Source organism: Pteropus vampyrus, unplaced genomic scaffold, assembly GCF_000151845.1.
Source record: "Pteropus vampyrus isolate Shadow unplaced genomic scaffold, Pvam_2.0 Scaffold13, whole genome shotgun sequence".
NCBI lineage: Eukaryota > Metazoa > Chordata > Mammalia > Chiroptera > Pteropodidae > Pteropus > Pteropus vampyrus.
Genome location: NW_011888794.1, coordinates 9,315,987 through 9,332,556, shown reverse-complemented (window position 1 = coordinate 9,332,556; position 16,570 = coordinate 9,315,987). Strand labels below are relative to the sequence as shown.

The 16,570-nt window shown below is 40.8% G+C and overlaps 1 protein-coding gene across 5 annotated transcripts in view; it reads left to right on the top strand.

Annotated features, from left to right (window-relative positions):
* The first annotated feature begins 6,944 nt into the window (after positions 1-6,944).
* The window catches only part of PCDH17 (protocadherin 17), a 96,668-nt gene continuing 87,042 nt past the window's right edge, over positions 6,945-16,570 (top strand). For 3 of the 5 annotated variants that reach the window (XM_011381053.2, XM_011381040.2, XM_023525162.1), the window contains exon 1: positions 6,945-11,984. In XM_011381053.2, coding sequence (XP_011379355.1) covers positions 9,411-11,984 — 2,574 coding nt within the window. In that variant the 5' untranslated portion in view covers positions 6,945-9,410. The remainder of the gene's footprint in view (positions 11,985-16,570) is intronic. The other 2 variants (XM_023525151.1, XM_011381046.2) reach the window with 2 other exon arrangements.

Genomic DNA, 16,570 nt, shown 5'->3' with positions numbered 1-16,570 from the left:
ACATCAGCGTGCCCTTTGCCTCTAGCTAGACAGAATTATGTGTCCACTTTTCACCAGCGAGAGTGAGCAAGATCTCTATATCTCAATGGGCATATTGCTGCTAAACCTGAATAGTGAAGTGAAAAGTCTGCTCCCTAGGCAATCTTTTACTTCTCAATCTTTTACTTCACTTGTATCATAATAGTTATAATCAATTAAGCCTCCCACTGCAAATTCAGCTTCTGATCAAAGTACATAAAGCTTTGTATTTAAAAAAAAAAGAAAGGATTTTTCAATTATTAATTGATTTTGTGTGATGCACTGCACTATATGAAATGTTTTAATAATTTTTCAATTATTTTTCAATTATTAAAACATTTCATATAGTGCAGTGCATCACACAAAATCATCTCACCTCTCTTTAAATTTAGTATTATCGGAGTAAAGCTGATTTTAGATAATTTTCCAAAACAGAATTACTTCAATGTTTGCACACAATGAGTATGCTAATCAAGTGTGTACAATTCCTACAAGTGTTCATGAAAATATTTGTACAAAATGAGTTTGTAGATTACCATCAAATTTATTGGAAAGGGGTTTTGTAGCATTCAGCAGATTCTTGAAAGGATCCTTGTCACGAGAGTTTAATTACCACTGTTCCTTATACCTTCAGAATATTTGTAATTTATATTAGAATAAATGATAAACAGTGCGATAAATATTAAATTATTTTTTAAGCTTTACTCTGATTGCTGTGACCCAATCAAATTATTTAGAAGGAAAAGATAGATTACGCCAACTCATCTCATTATTATAGCCAATATGTTTTAGAATTTAACCTGTGATTTTTCTAAGATAAATTGGCCAATGTTTAAATATTCAAACATCTAAATTATTTTTGTTTAATGTTATATTTGTGGTTATTACATATTAAACCTACTACAATACTTTTGGTGAGAAATAAAGATATCACTCGGTTACTACTAGAGATGAATTTCTTCAAAGTTCTTCAATGTTTAATTAAAATGTTATGAATCATTATATTCTTATTTTAGAATTGGCAATTTGTAAATGACTTTGGCCTTTTTTTTTTCTGTATATTCTGCTCTCACTTTTTCTGGAAACAGGTGACACTAACTCAGAAAACTGTGGACACCCTCTAAGAATCTGTGTTTAGAAATTAGGTTTCAGTAGCTCCAGAGATCAATCTAGGCATAATAATTTTAAAGATGATTCATTCCAGTGATTTCTTTTATTTAACATTAATATGATTTCAAAAAGATCACTTGAGTAAGAACAGAAATAATCTTATTGGATGTGTACTTGTTTAGATTTATACAGGAGGAAAAAAACTAAATAAAGTGGCTTTATTTAAAACAAAAGTATGCTATTTCCAGGGTGACAGACAATAGCTGTTTAACAGAGCCTGGCGTTCAATTGAACTGCTCTGAATTTTTAAAAGATAAGAGGAAATAATATGCCTAGCTCACTGAAAAGAGGAATTTACATAAGTAGAACATAATTATCCAAGTAAGACCTTGTTGCTGAGACTTGGGAGGGTTAATGATTATGCTGATAATTAAAATGCAGAGGATTTGTAGAGCACTTATTTGCTTTCTGAAGAGCTCAGTGTACTTCCTGTATATTCTTCTTATTGATCTCTATGTGATAGTTGGATATCAGGATGTTTAAATGCCTCAGAATAATGGAAAGAAATGTGTGACCCGTCATAACCACATGCGATTATAAGCTTTTGGGTTCTGTCTCACCTGAAAGGCAGGGCCTCCGGTGACATATCTTTTTGAAACATCATTTCAGGTCAACATAGCAAAACTGACTCTGAGGAAAGAGTGCCACCTACTGAATCACATTTCCCAGGTTCCCTCCAAGGGCTAGTTTCTCAGCTTCAGAACTGTCCTAACATTCTTACTCCAAGAAATCATGGAGTTGCTGCACCAAGCATGAACTACTTATTACTTTGGTTTCCAGCTTCAGCCACTTTATTTTAACGATCCAGCAGTCACATCTATAAATTAACTATTTCATTCATAAACTTTTTATTTGCTTTAAACAGTAGGATACAAGATTGAACAAACCTGTCAAGGAAGGAAATTTCCAAAACAAATGCCTGAATGTCTGTCTTTATTGTCAAAGTGACCACAGGGGGGAGCTAGCATGTAACTTCTTATGGGGCAGAAGAGTTGAGGTTTCAAAATTAATTGAACTCTTTTATTTCTGGCTAAGTCAGAAGACGGTAAAAATATGCCATTTGGAATTTATAAAACTCAAGATAATTTTTCTCATAATTACATTTTGCACAATGCAGTCCAACTCCTCTTTTTAATATATGCTAATACATTAGATATAATGAAACAGATTTATTTTTGCTCTGACAATTTGTTTCTATTTGGTCTCTCAAGTACTCCACACCCAAGTATACACACATACATGCACACACACAAGATTTATTTAAACCACATAAACTTCAATTGTAAAACTTAAATACACATATCTTAAATTAACTTTTAAATTTAAATCTCAAAACTTTAAAATAAATATCCTGAAATATGTTTCACGGTTCAAAAACTGATTATTAACAACTAATGTATGAGTATTTCCTCTGACTTACAGTCTTAGGAATCTATGTAAAATACATAAACACTAGTTAGAAATTTAGTTCATTTATTGTGTGAACTTCAAATTAGTAGAACTTGAAAATTTTTGTGATCTTGTAACTTTGATTTTTTTACTGTTCATTGGGTATACACTTCTTCCGTGTGGGAGGAGACATATATATATATGTTATCATATAGTAAATAGCATATACATAAATATAGAAGAAATTAAAATATATTGTTTCTTGACAAATATTTTCCTAAGAACAATATTTAAAAATTTTAGTAAAAATTAGAAAAAATATTCAGTTAAAATACTATTTACATTGGAGATATTTTTCGCTTTTTCTTATTTTATTGTTATGTAGGAGAGATTTTATCAAAAACTTTTAAAATTATAAAACATTTCCCCTGACACATTAAAATTAGAGTTAATTTGGGTAGCTTCATTATAATTCATATTTATCACAAAGGATAAAGATATGCTTTAGTGATTGTCCTATTAGTAGTGTGAATTTGTCATTTGTTAAAAGGGAGAGTTTTGATTAAATGTCTGCAAATGGCCGGTAGCCATGTGTTAGAGAGGAGCTACAAATTTCTCTAAAAGACAATGAAAACTAGGAGAACTAGCTGTGAGTGAAATAACTATCATTCACCTGAGGATTTAAATAAGATATGGAAAGTTTTGATACTTGTTACATCTAAAACAGTTTAGTTATTAAATTTATCTTTGAAAATTTTCTGTTAACAAATAAAAATATATGAAACAAGGTAGTAAAATATTGGTCAAAATGATGGAGAAATAGTGGAAAAAATTGTTATTTACATAAACAGTGGCTGTGTTGAAAAGAGCATCAAAAATTACTCTTAAGAACACTATTTTATTGAACTCAAGAATATAGCAAGCAGGGCAAATTTTTGAAAAATATTATAACTGCTGCCATTATGGCTGCATGCATACACGCTCAGAACTATGACTACAACTACTAAATATGAATTTTAGAGTCTCCCAGAGACTAAATAAAATAACCTCGATAACATAACATTTTATTAAAAAGCATCTTTAAGATTATTTCTTAATAATAATAATTTAATTATTGATTTAATGTAGCAATTTTAATCAATCTTTATCAGTCTATAAAAATAAACAGCAATACTTCCTTGCTTAAAACTATTCCAATATAACAATTTGTTTTAAACTTATTTAGACAAGCATAATCTTATTAATTAACGTTATATTTATATGTCTTTCCAAGTACATATTCTCAATGAGTGTGCATACTTATATATTTTGATTAATTCACACAAAATCTTTGGATATTCAGTATCTGTGCGAATAAAAAAGGAAGAATACAATTTTGGTTTAAGGTTAAGACTATCATTTATAATTAGAAATCATGATTATAAATCAGTCTCTTTTTGAGAAATGTGAGATTGTAGGTATTGTCAGTTAAGCATAAAACTATGTTCTTCTATATCCCTTAACTAGATCTCACATGCTCACAGCCTACTACAGTGCAAAACCTAATAGGATTTTTGAAATGTTTTACCATATTTATAGCATCTCTTTTTTAAATAATTGAGCTCAATATTTTAAACAGTCTAAAAGAAATCTTTCGATAACTATATTGTAAACAGAAAAAATATTTGAGGGAAAAAGACAGAATTTATGAGATGGTTACAAAATAGGAGTGATTATAGTTTTAAAATTTGTGTTTGTTTAAAGAGAAGCCAAACAATTAGAAGTATCAGTTAATTACATTTCCTTTAAAAATGAAATAAGGGTGAGATATAAAATGAAAATTTATTATTTTGTGTACGTATTAGTCTTTAACAACAGAACTCAATAATACAAATTAGTCTTTAACAACAGAACTGAATAATACAAATAAAGTATAAGTAAGTCTTCCGATATAGTTCTATTTCGCTCCCTTTGGCAGATACCCTGTGGTATTCACCATAACCGTGGTAGTTCTCTCTTTATACACTAGGGGGAGGTATGACATAATCACTCCGGCGGGGTGGTGAACAAATTGATGTCTATGAGGATGTATTTCCTACCACTGGTCTCAGACACTGTGTTTCTCCCCTCATTTGCATAATAGCACATCTAATTAAGGCTAATCAATAAACCATGCTACTTTTTTTGGAATTTTTTCATTCTCTTGTATTTGCCTTATCATAAACCTCAAATAAAGATATTTTCTGACTTCCCTTGAATTAGCATGCAAAGCAAAAAAACCCATAGATTTCTCCTAAGAGTAAGGATTAATAAATGAGTTTGTAATCACTACTCTTTCTTTAAGTTAGCTGCTGCTTTTAAAGCCTCAAAACTTCACTTGCCAAGGTACACACTTTGAGACAGAGGTACTAGGCAGCATGGTTAGGCACCCATAGAGCAAAATAATCCAGATTTCTATGAAGCTCTAACTCCCTTGTTTAGTAAAGATATGTGCATGACAAACCATCTTTTAGAGAATATGCAAAGCCATTTTAGGATTTGAAGATCTGACTGTAAAGAGCCCCTCTTTGAATTCATCAACTGTTCAAGATAGAGTCTTAAAAGAGTGGTGAATTTGGGGTCAGATCTGACTGCAAATTCAAACTATTGGTTACATCATTGAATCCACTGGGAAATAAATAACTTTTTTTTTTAAACCTGAATTTTAAGCAGTTATCCCAAAAATAATCATCAGAACTTTCTTGTAATTGGTCTGGATTTGATTTTCTTTGAATCCTGAATGATTCATGTTACAGATTTGTATGTTAGTCATTCACAATTTATAAATGGCAACTTAACTTTAGTATTTATGAATTGCGATCAATATTCTAGCAATCAAAACACTCACCTTTTCTATTTCAATACTTCAATTTTTTTTTTTCTTAACTCTTTCCCCAAACGGCTAAATCACAAGAAACCAGTCCTCACGTGTGGAAGTTTGTGGAATAGTTTTTTTAAAAAAAAGAATCTGTGAGATAAGTAACTGATGTTGGAGAAGTAAATGAATCGACAGAAGTTTCTCTCTCTCTCTCTCTCTCTCTCTCTCTCTCTCTCTCTCTCTCTCTCCCCTCCCCGCCCCCTCCTCTCTCCTGCCCTCCCTGCCTGTGTGTGTGGGGAGAAGTAGCGATGGTGGTGGTTATTTACAAAACATGAATCTTAACGGATGTCCTACTGATCTGCCTTCACGTTCAGGATTCAGCCTCTATGCATAAGTGCTTTGGCAAACCTGGTTATCAACACTTATTTGGTTTAAGGAGATAAAATTCAAATTGCCGCAAGGAACTTTAATAACAAGCTCGAAGTGAACAAAACACCAAATCTACGGCGCGTGGTTGTGTGGGTGTCCGCTTTACCTTGAATATGAGATGCAGGTGAATGAAAAGACTGAAAGGGTAGAGCCCTAAATATTATTTACTCAGATTTGAGTTTTAACAAGCTACAGAAGCTTGAATTGACAGCGAGCCTTTCTCCTTAAAGGAGAGGTACTTTCCCTCTGGGGAGACACAGCCTCTCTTTCACCGGGATTCTACTTTTCTTCTGAAACACTTTCATAATCAAGCGACTTTCCTTGCATGGGCGCCTGGGGACAGCTGATTTTTCTCTGAGGATAGAGAAAGTTACATATTGATTGCTGTTGCTCGCGGTGTGTTTGCACCAGCGTGGGCAGAAGCGGGCGCGCGAGCGCCAGTGCATTCACACACACTCGCTGAAATACATATCACACCCCCCAGCCACACACGCGTGCGCGCGCGCGCACACACACACACAGACACACACACACACACACACACACACACACACACACACACTACTCTGCACCTCATTCTGGCAGGTCCACGCGAAGCCAGCAATTTGCGTCTTCCCTGGTATGGGTGTGTGTATGGTGCGTGCATGCGTGCGTGTCTGTGCGTGTGTGTGTGTATGTGTGTGTGTGTACAGAAACCCATCAGGAACCCATCAGAAAGACAGCAGCTACCTTATTCTGCAAGCAAGCTGCGATTCCGGTTCCTGTGTACATCGGACAAAAAAAAAATTAAATCGCTGTCAAACTTTTTTTTTTTTTCATTTAATTACCTCCTTTCAAAAGAGAGACAGTGCGGGAGCTTCTCCCAGTAGTCTAAGACTCGGGAGACCCCGCAGCAAGGCCGGGGGAGCCGCCACGACTGCCAGCCGCGAAGGTCTCCCATCCAACTGATCTAATCAATGACTCTGAGGCGCGGGGGCTCCTGGCTCCGCCCCCGCCAGGCTCTTCTCCGCCTTCGATTGGGCGCAGGCGGAGGAGGCGGGGCCCTGCTCCTCACGCGGATTGGCTGGCAGGGAATCAGTATCAATGTTTAAGCGGCGGCGTGAGGTGAATAGAGTCAGTCAGCAAGAGGCGCTGAGGGGAGTGCGGGGACTGCGAGCCCCGCGGATGCGGCAGCGGTGGAGGGCGGCCGGGGAGACGCGACTCCAACTGTTGAATTTTCGCCTTTCATCTCCTTCGACGCTTTGCTCGCGGAGATGGATCTATTTGCTTTGAAATCCGCACGCCTTTCGCAGGCGGCGAGCTGATCCTGATTGGCACCAGATTGAAAGAGACCACCCGTGACAGAAACGAGGGGGGGAAAAAAAAAAAAAACCTCCACAACGGACTGCACGATTGACGGTGCACACCGGCGCTGGACTTTGTGAATAAGGAACGTCGCGAGGAAAATCGTGGACTGTGATGTGGCGCTAAGCTGCGAACACTCACTGGAATCTCCTGCTTTTTTTTTTTTTTTTTTCAAGACTCTGAAAGATTTGGGGTTTCCTCACGCCTAACCAAAAGGACAGCTTTTTTTTTTTCCTAATAAATAAATAAATACACCTAGCAGAACAGACGCCTTGCTTTCCCGAGCCTCGGACTCCAGCAGAAAGAGGTAGAGTAAAAGTGCTGGTGGATTCGCCTTCACCTTCCTCCTTCCCTCCCTTCCTTTCTCTCGCTTCTTCTTTTTCCTCCAAAACATGAATCTGGCTTTTCTCTCTGTAGAGTGAGTCAGAGAAAGCGTTAGGGAGAAGCCGCAACTAACGCCTGGGAAGGGAGGACCGTGAGGCGAGAGTGAATACGATTCGTTCCGCTGCCTCTGACTCATCCGGCAGATCCGAACACCTGCATTTCTGGATGTGTCATCCCCGTGTGTCCAGGCGCCTCGAGAAACCCGAAATGATGTGTAGACAGAGCTGAGCCTAACGTCCCCTCAGCGGTGGCACCCCGGGGATTGGGAGCCTCTGGCTGGACCGTCGCGGCCGCAGCTCCTCACCCCCTGCCCACCCTAGAGACTGCGAGAGCGAGACTGCAGAATGCATCACGCCAAACCTTGATGTGCTGCTTTCATCCAGCCCACTCCTACTTATAAAGATCAAAACAAACAAACAAACAAACAAAATTGAAGGAAAAAAAAACCCGCACTTTATTCGCTTCAAATATTCTCCACTTTTATTCCTCGCCAATTTTTCCTTCCTAGATGAAGAGGACTGGGAGACAGGGCCATTGGAAGGAGATGCTGAATAGAAAGAAAAGAGAGGCACTTGACAGCTCAGCCCTGTGAATGCAGACTGTTTCCCTTCTAGCGAGAGACAGGGAGTGTGTGTGTGCGAGGACTGGGAGGTGGCTCCCCCTCCCGTAATCTGCCTCCCCCTCCCCCTTCAGATCTGCACACCAAGCCATGAGTTGCCTGTTGATTTCCTTTCGTCTGGGAAGCAAAGCAAACTGGAATTAAACTGCATGGAGAGAAGTCCTTGCTCGGGGGAAGAGAATGGGATGGTAGCGGCGGCTACTGGCTTGGTGTAGCGGGGAAAAAGGAAAAAAAAAAAACGTGCGTGTTCTCTGAACAGAAGCGGAGATACGTTGATCCATTCCCCCCTTCCCAATAGACTCCGACCGCAAACGCTGATCAGGCTGTGGCTTTTCTGACTTCGGGGAGAGCCTTTCCCGAGGAAGAGAGGGAGGAGCTTGGTGGAGGGTGGAAACTACAAATCCGGACACTAGTTCTTTGCGCTGCATTTCCTCCCCTCCCTCTGGCTGCTCGGAAAGGAGAGAGAGAGAGAAAGAGAGAGAGAGAGAGAAATACGCTTGGCTGGGAGATGCAGTCCGCTGCCGCCGCTGCCTCAGCCAGCAATGCTAGATTAGATCTCTAAATGCAGCAAAACACCGCCTGAAAACAGACCAGCCCGCGAAGCAAGCAGTCATTTCACGGGGCTCAGGGGAAGCTTCAAAATATATCTGACTCTCATCTTTGCTCCTCTTCCCCAGGAGACAAGAAACAAGTAAGGATTTCACTTTCCGATCTGCCTGGAGACACACCTCCCCGCTCCCTCCCCCACCCCATGTGAAGAGTATTTCGGCGGCTACGGGCGGGAGTGGATTCGCAGCGCCCTAGTGGGAGCGAGGAAAACCTACGGATTCTTAGCTCATTATCATCCCTCCCAGACTCGATTGACTTCTTATCGCCGGCACCATCGCTCAAGTTTGAGTCGCCCGGAGTCCGGGTGGTGGAGACAAAGCCCCGGGCTCTCCCCCAGCTGCTGGGAGCCGCCGCCTTGCTCCGTGACCCTGCAGCTCTGCTGCGCCGCTGCTTCTCGCCCAGTGCGGATGCTGTAGATCAACAGGTTCGGCAACTTGAGCGGAATAAGGACAGACCGCCGGGTGCCGCAGCCCGGGAGCGGAGAGAAGGAAGGACCCACAGACTTGCGGCTGGCGTCGCGCGCGCACGCTGCGCCGGGGCTCCAGGCTGGCGCGCACCCATCCACTCACCCCTCCAGTCCGGCTGCTCCTGCCCCCACCCCACCGGTCTGGGATGTACCTTTCCATCTGTTGCTGTTTCCTGCTATGGGCTCCTGCCCTGACGCTCAAAAACCTCAACTACTCGGTGCCGGAGGAGCAAGGGGCCGGCACGGTGATCGGCAACATTGGCAAGGATGCTCGACTGCAGCCAGGGCTTCCGCCCGCAGAGCGCGGCGGCGGCGGCGGCGGCGGGCGCGGCAAGTCGGGTAGCTACCGGGTGCTGGAGAACTCCGCGCCGCACCTGCTGGACGTGGACGTCGACAGCGGGCTCCTCTACACCAAGCAGCGCATCGACCGCGAGTCCCTGTGCCGCCACAATGCCAAGTGCCAGCTATCCCTCGAGGTGTTCGCCAACGACAAAGAGATCTGCATGATCAAGGTGGAGATCCAGGACATCAACGACAATGCGCCCTCCTTTCCCTCGGACCAGATCGAGATGGACATCTCCGAGAACGCGGCCCCCGGCACCCGCTTCCCCCTCACCAGTGCACATGACCCCGACGCCGGCGAGAACGGGCTCCGCACCTATCTGCTCACGCGCGACGACCACGGCCTCTTCGCGCTGGACGTCAAGTCCCGCGGCGACGGCACCAAGTTCCCAGAGCTGGTTATCCAGAAGGCGCTGGACCGCGAGCAGCAGAACCACCACACGCTCGTGCTGACGGCCCTGGATGGCGGCGAGCCGCCGCGCTCAGCCACGGTGCAGATCAACGTGAAGGTGATTGACTCGAACGACAACAGCCCAGTCTTCGAGGAGCCCTCCTACCTGGTAGAACTACCCGAAAACGCCCCACTGGGCACCGTGGTCATTGATCTGAACGCCACCGACGCCGACGAGGGTCCAAATGGAGAAGTGCTCTATTCCTTCAGCAGCTATGTGCCCGACCGCGTGCGGGAGCTGTTCTCCATCGACCCCAAGACCGGCCTGATCCGTGTCAAGGGCAACCTGGACTATGAGGAGAATGGGATGCTGGAGATCGACGTGCAGGCCCGAGACCTGGGTCCCAACCCCATCCCGGCCCACTGCAAGGTCACTGTCAAGCTCATCGACCGCAACGACAACGCGCCGTCCATCGGTTTCGTCTCTGTGCGCCAGGGGGCGCTGAGCGAGGCCGCCCCGCCAGGCACCGTCATCGCCTTGGTGCGGGTCACTGACCGCGACTCGGGCAAGAACGGGCAGCTGCAGTGCCGGGTCCTGGGCGGAGGGGGCACGGCAGGCGGCGGAGGCCTGGGCGGGTCGGGAGGTTCTGTGCCCTTCAAGCTTGAGGAAAACTACGACAACTTCTACACGGTGGTGACTGACCGCCCGCTGGACCGGGAGACACAGGACGAGTATAATGTGACAATCGTGGCGCGGGACGGGGGATCGCCTCCACTCAACTCCACCAAGTCCTTCGCTGTCAAGATCCTGGACGAGAACGACAACCCTCCTCGTTTCACCAAGGGACTCTACGTGCTGCAGGTGCACGAGAACAACATCCCAGGAGAGTACTTGGGCTCCGTGCTCGCCCAGGACCCCGACCTCGGCCAGAACGGCACAGTGTCCTACTCCATCCTGCCCTCGCACATCGGCGACGTGTCCATCTACACCTATGTGTCTGTGAACCCCACCAACGGAGCCATCTACGCCCTGCGCTCCTTTAACTACGAGCAGACCAAGGCTTTTGAGTTCAAGGTGCTTGCTAAGGACTCGGGGGCGCCCGCGCACTTGGAGAGCAACGCCACTGTGAGGGTGACAGTGCTAGACGTGAATGACAACGCACCGGTGATCGTGCTGCCCACGCTGCAGAACGACACCGCTGAGCTGCAGGTGCCGCGCAACGCGGGCCTGGGCTACCTGGTGAGCACCGTGCGCGCCCTTGACAGCGACTTCGGCGAGAGCGGGCGCCTCACCTACGAGATCGTAGATGGTAATGACGACCACCTGTTTGAAATCGACCCGTCCAGCGGCGAGATCCGCACGCTGCACCCCTTCTGGGAGGACGTGACGCCAGTGGTGGAGCTGGTAGTGAAGGTGACTGACCACGGCAAGCCCACCCTGTCCGCGGTGGCCAAGCTCATCATCCGCTCGGTGAGCGGCTCCTTGCCCGAGGGGGTTCCCCGGGTGAACGGCGAGCAGCACCACTGGGACATGTCGCTGCCGCTCATCGTGACTCTGAGCACCATCTCCATCATTCTCCTAGCGGCCATGATCACCATCGCGGTCAAGTGCAAGCGCGAGAACAAGGAAATCCGCACTTACAACTGCCGCATCGCCGAGTACAGCCACCCGCAGCTGGGCGGGGGCAAGGGCAAGAAGAAGAAGATCAACAAAAATGATATCATGCTGGTGCAGAGCGAAGTGGAGGAGAGGAACGCCATGAACGTCATGAACGTGGTGAGCAGCCCCTCCCTGGCCACCTCCCCCATGTACTTTGACTACCAGACCCGCCTGCCCCTCAGCTCGCCCCGGTCGGAGGTGATGTATCTCAAACCGGCCTCCAACAACCTGACTGTTCCTCAGGGCCACGCGGGCTGCCACACCAGCTTCACCGGACAAGGGACTAATGCGAGCGAGACCCCTGCCACTCGGATGTCCATAATTCAGGTAGGAGACTTTTAACCTAACTGGGACTTCAATTTATTGCTGATTTTGGAGCTGTCCTGAAACCTTTGGTACAGGACAAGCCACATTGCCAGCAGCAGTGAGAGGGGAATTATTATTATTATTATTTTTTAAAGAAAACGGTTTACACTTTGCCACTGTGTATACAACTTATTCTGCACATAACCCCTCCCATGTAAATAGTCTAAAATCTTCAAGATGTAAATGTCTTGCTTTTGTTGCATTTTTAAAGTTTATTTTTATAGGTTTAAAATGTTAAGTGTTCAGTATTAATAGTTTATTTTTACTTTATTTTTATTTGTTGGTCACATTTCTTTCCATAACAAAGGATCCCCAGAGTAGAAAAAAAACTTGTTTTACTTAATTCACTTAAAAAATCTTTAATTCCATTAGAAATTTGATGCCAAATGAAAGAAATGTGTACCCAAATGTTGAGAAGTTAACTACTTGAAGTACAACATAGCAACCAGTTAGAATTCCAGAGCCTGAATCAATTTGAACTAAGTTTTCACCCCCCAAAAAGTCAGTTTTATATTTAAAAAGTATTTTAAAGGACACAGAACTCATTTATTGTTTAGCTAAAACTGCAGCATAATTCATTAAGTGCAGCTTAAGCTTTGAAAATGTGACTTATGCTCTCAAGATCTTTCAAAAGTTTGAATAAATGTAGACTCTGGATGATGATAAGTAACTCTGTGAAAAGCTTAAATTTATTTTGTCCTGTGGTTTTTCTGTTCTGTTTCTTGGAGTCATTGAGGAATGAACAAAGTTCACCAGAGGGTCACACACTCATTTTGGGTTGTGGAAAACAGGAGACAAAGTTGCGTTAAAGACACTTGTGCCAAAAAAGAATTCCAAGATGCATTTAGTTTGTATATTCTGTATTTTCAGTACACCTAAGTGATGTTTAATATATATTAGATAGCATCATCCCGAGTTAATACGTGAAAAAATTAACTGACCCAGTATGCACATAGATTCTAACAACAGCAGGTGACTTGTGCTGTGTCTAGTCACTGCCTGTTTTTTTTTTTCTTTTTTTATTCACTATTGAGTCGTGTAACAGAAAAACTTAATTCTTGCTTCTTATGAATGCATGTTGCTACAAATTACTCTGGGTGAATAGAACTTGAAATTCAAAATTGAGTTTAACTAAAAGTGACACTTTGAGAGGAACATTAGCTTGGGGTAAATGAAAATAATTTGTTCATTATTTTATGCTTTGAAAAGCAAATACCTTTTACTAACACTTGACACAGTAATGTTTTTATTATTAAAATGGAGTTGTAAAATGTCATAATCTTATCTTTTCTGAGATAAGTGTAACAAACATTAAAACTTAGCAAAACATTTTCTTATAATGTCCTTGTAAAACAGACTTTTGTACTTGTAAAAGTGGGATTTAATACTACTACAATTGATACTTTGTAGTAGTATTAAATCCCACTTTTACAGTGTTTACTATATACTAGTAATCATGATTTTTTTCTGAAGTCCATATAAAACTGAACAGGAAGTTCCTCCCTTAAAACAATTGTGGTTCTGCGAAAGTCTTTCTGTGACTGTGTAAAATTGGTATTTGTGATCATCTTTTTAGAAGGAGATCTATTAGAGTATACATTTATAGATCTTTACTATTACAAATAAGTATACTTTACAAATAAGTATATGTAATATACCATTGACAATTACAAAGATATAGAATATATAATCTACTTCAATTACTATCAGTTAAATTCTTATTTAGGGTCCTAGTAGAAATGAAGTTGGTGCAGTAGAATTCTCAGCAAGCCTGATTTCTTGCTCAGATTACTGAGGAACAGTCCTGGATGGAAGTATCTAGAAGGTTTTGAGGGACAGGTGTGCCCATACTGTATCTACACCATGCTGTTCTTAAAGCTAGTCATTGTTTGACAGATGTATGATGGTGATGATGGTGATGGTGATGCTGATGGTGATAACGATGATAATAATTCCTCTCATTAGCAGTAAAATTTGAGCTAAAGCAAATCACACACACACACACACACACACACACAAACACACACACACGCAGAATTTTTAAACAGAAAACAAAGGACAGACTTCCTTCCCATTCTTTTTTTTTTTTTCCTAGAATCTTATTCTATACCATAAAGACACAGAAAAACAAATTAAGTCCTTGAATTTTTTTCCAAAGTGGCTCAATTTCCCATATTGCTCCTGCCCTGGAAATATCTTCAATATAAACTGTTAAAACAGGTCCTCCTTTTTTTACTACTGAGCTTTTACTATCTTATACAGGATGCTTTGTAAATTCCTCTTATGTTAATTTTCTTTGAAATGTATCAGGTTTTTCTCAATACCTATTATGGAGAACATTGACTAAGTGACCTTTCTTTTTTCTTTCTTTTTAAGCTAGTGTCCTACAAACACTTTGCTCAACTGACATGCTTAAATTAACAGTACTTAGATTTCCCATAATCTTGTTTCAAGTGCATTTATTGGTGGGCGTATTTAACACAGCCTGCTGAGGAAACACTGTTAATCTCATGTGTACTTCTGAAGGAAGAATTTTAATACATCAGAGTGCACTTGGACTAGTAGCTACTAGATCTGGTTTATCTTTCTTTTCCAGCATCTTTTGTGCTGTTTAGAAGGTGCACAGTGTATTTCTATTAATGGAATGAAAAGAGTTTCATAATGGTTTGAAATACACTGGTAAAGAGTGGTGATATCAACCTTAGAAACTACAGAATTTATAAATCTAATGTTACAGCTCAAATTAAGATTTGTTTAAGTATCAAAAGATTTTGTGTGAGTCTTAAGACCTCCTAAAATTTTAAGATTAAGATCTATATACTCTTGGATATAAGGGTATTTGTATTGAATATGGATGCAGAACCATCATGTAAGCTGGTGTGTGAGAAGAGATTTTATTTCAAGAAGACTGGTTTGTGAGAAGAGATTTTATTTCAAGTTTTCAAAAGATTTTATTTCAAGTTCCTTAGCTGAATTAAAATCATTCTATGAAGTGTTTAAACAATAGACTAGGGGTTAAAATATCCTCAGTAGTGTGACTCATAATACAATGTTGTTATAATGAAATATTTTATTCATTTTAAAGCTATAAAACTCATTTTGAAAAATAGGAGCACAGATTTTGTGGTAGGTGAGGCAAATGGATTGTTATACAAATTTATAAAAGCATTATTCATAGGAACAATTTCCATGTGAATTATTTCATATGTTAATATGAGAATCTAAAATCAAGTAGAGATCATGACTAATTGTCAGAAGTAACTGCTCGTCATAGCTTATCAAGAATTATTTAAGTCTCAGGGTAACTTCTCAACAGGTGTTTTCAGAAGGCTTTGCTGAGAAGTGGGGAGGAGGCTGGGGACTTCTCACTAATGGGAGAAATTCCAGTTTGTTTGAACATCTGTGTTTTCTGATTTTTTGATAGCACTACTACAAGTCATTTTAATATGCTTTCACAGAAGAAAATATATTGAGCCAGCTGAATAAGATCTACTAAAATAGAATTTTAAAAGGAATGCGGTGTTTTACAGTTCAATTTTAAAGATTCACATTAGAGTTGACTTTAGATTCTTTATGATAAAAGAGAAAATCTTTTTTGATATATGTGCATGGTCTTTCAATAAAAGGGAATTAAACACATGATAAACATATAAAATGAAATTGAGACATAGAGGACTAAATTATTGTAGTATAGACAATAAATTCACTATTTTAGAATGAAAAAGTAAAAAGAAAAGTATATCTTTACTGGGAACATTGTTCATTGTTTGCCTTTATTTCTACTTCTGTAATATAAGAGATTCTTGACAATAGGATACTTCCCAAGATCATGTTATGACTTCAGTAACAAAATGTGTAAACATATTTTTCTTTGTTTATAATTTTGAAGATATTTTCCTGCAATGTTATTCCAAGACAGCATAGTTTGATTAGTTACATGCAAGCATTTGCATAAACTTTATATACATCTCTATCTATAGGGGTTGGAGTTGGCTGAGCAGAAAGTGAATTTTCCTTTCTTACTGCATGCCTCCAGGAGTATCCTGTATACTTGTTTTAAAATAAAGATTCTTAAAAGACAGAAGGATTAATTTCTACTTTAAATTAGCATGAGTACATAATCATAAAACTTTTTTCTGTTTTATCATATATTAAAAATAATACAAAGTGCAAGTAAACCCAGTTAAAAAGATAATCAGCCACTAAGATATTTTGACTTTGTTTTTAGAAGAGTTTAAAGTCCAAATTATTATCATTCTTAATATGTTATTACTAGTGTTGTATGTGCCCATAAAAATCTCAGCTCCAACATAAATCTGTGTGTATTTCTCAATTTTACAATAAATGGAAATATATAAGTATAATTTTTTAAAACTATATGAACTAGAAATCTGAGAATTTTATTTTTAATATTAGTTGAAATAGGCACTCATAAGATAATAACTTCTTCATCTACTAGTTTTTAGTTTTCAATAAAATTTCTGAGATACCAATTAGGTAATACTTATCCTTACATTGAGTTAATAATCTATCGGTTCTTCATAAAT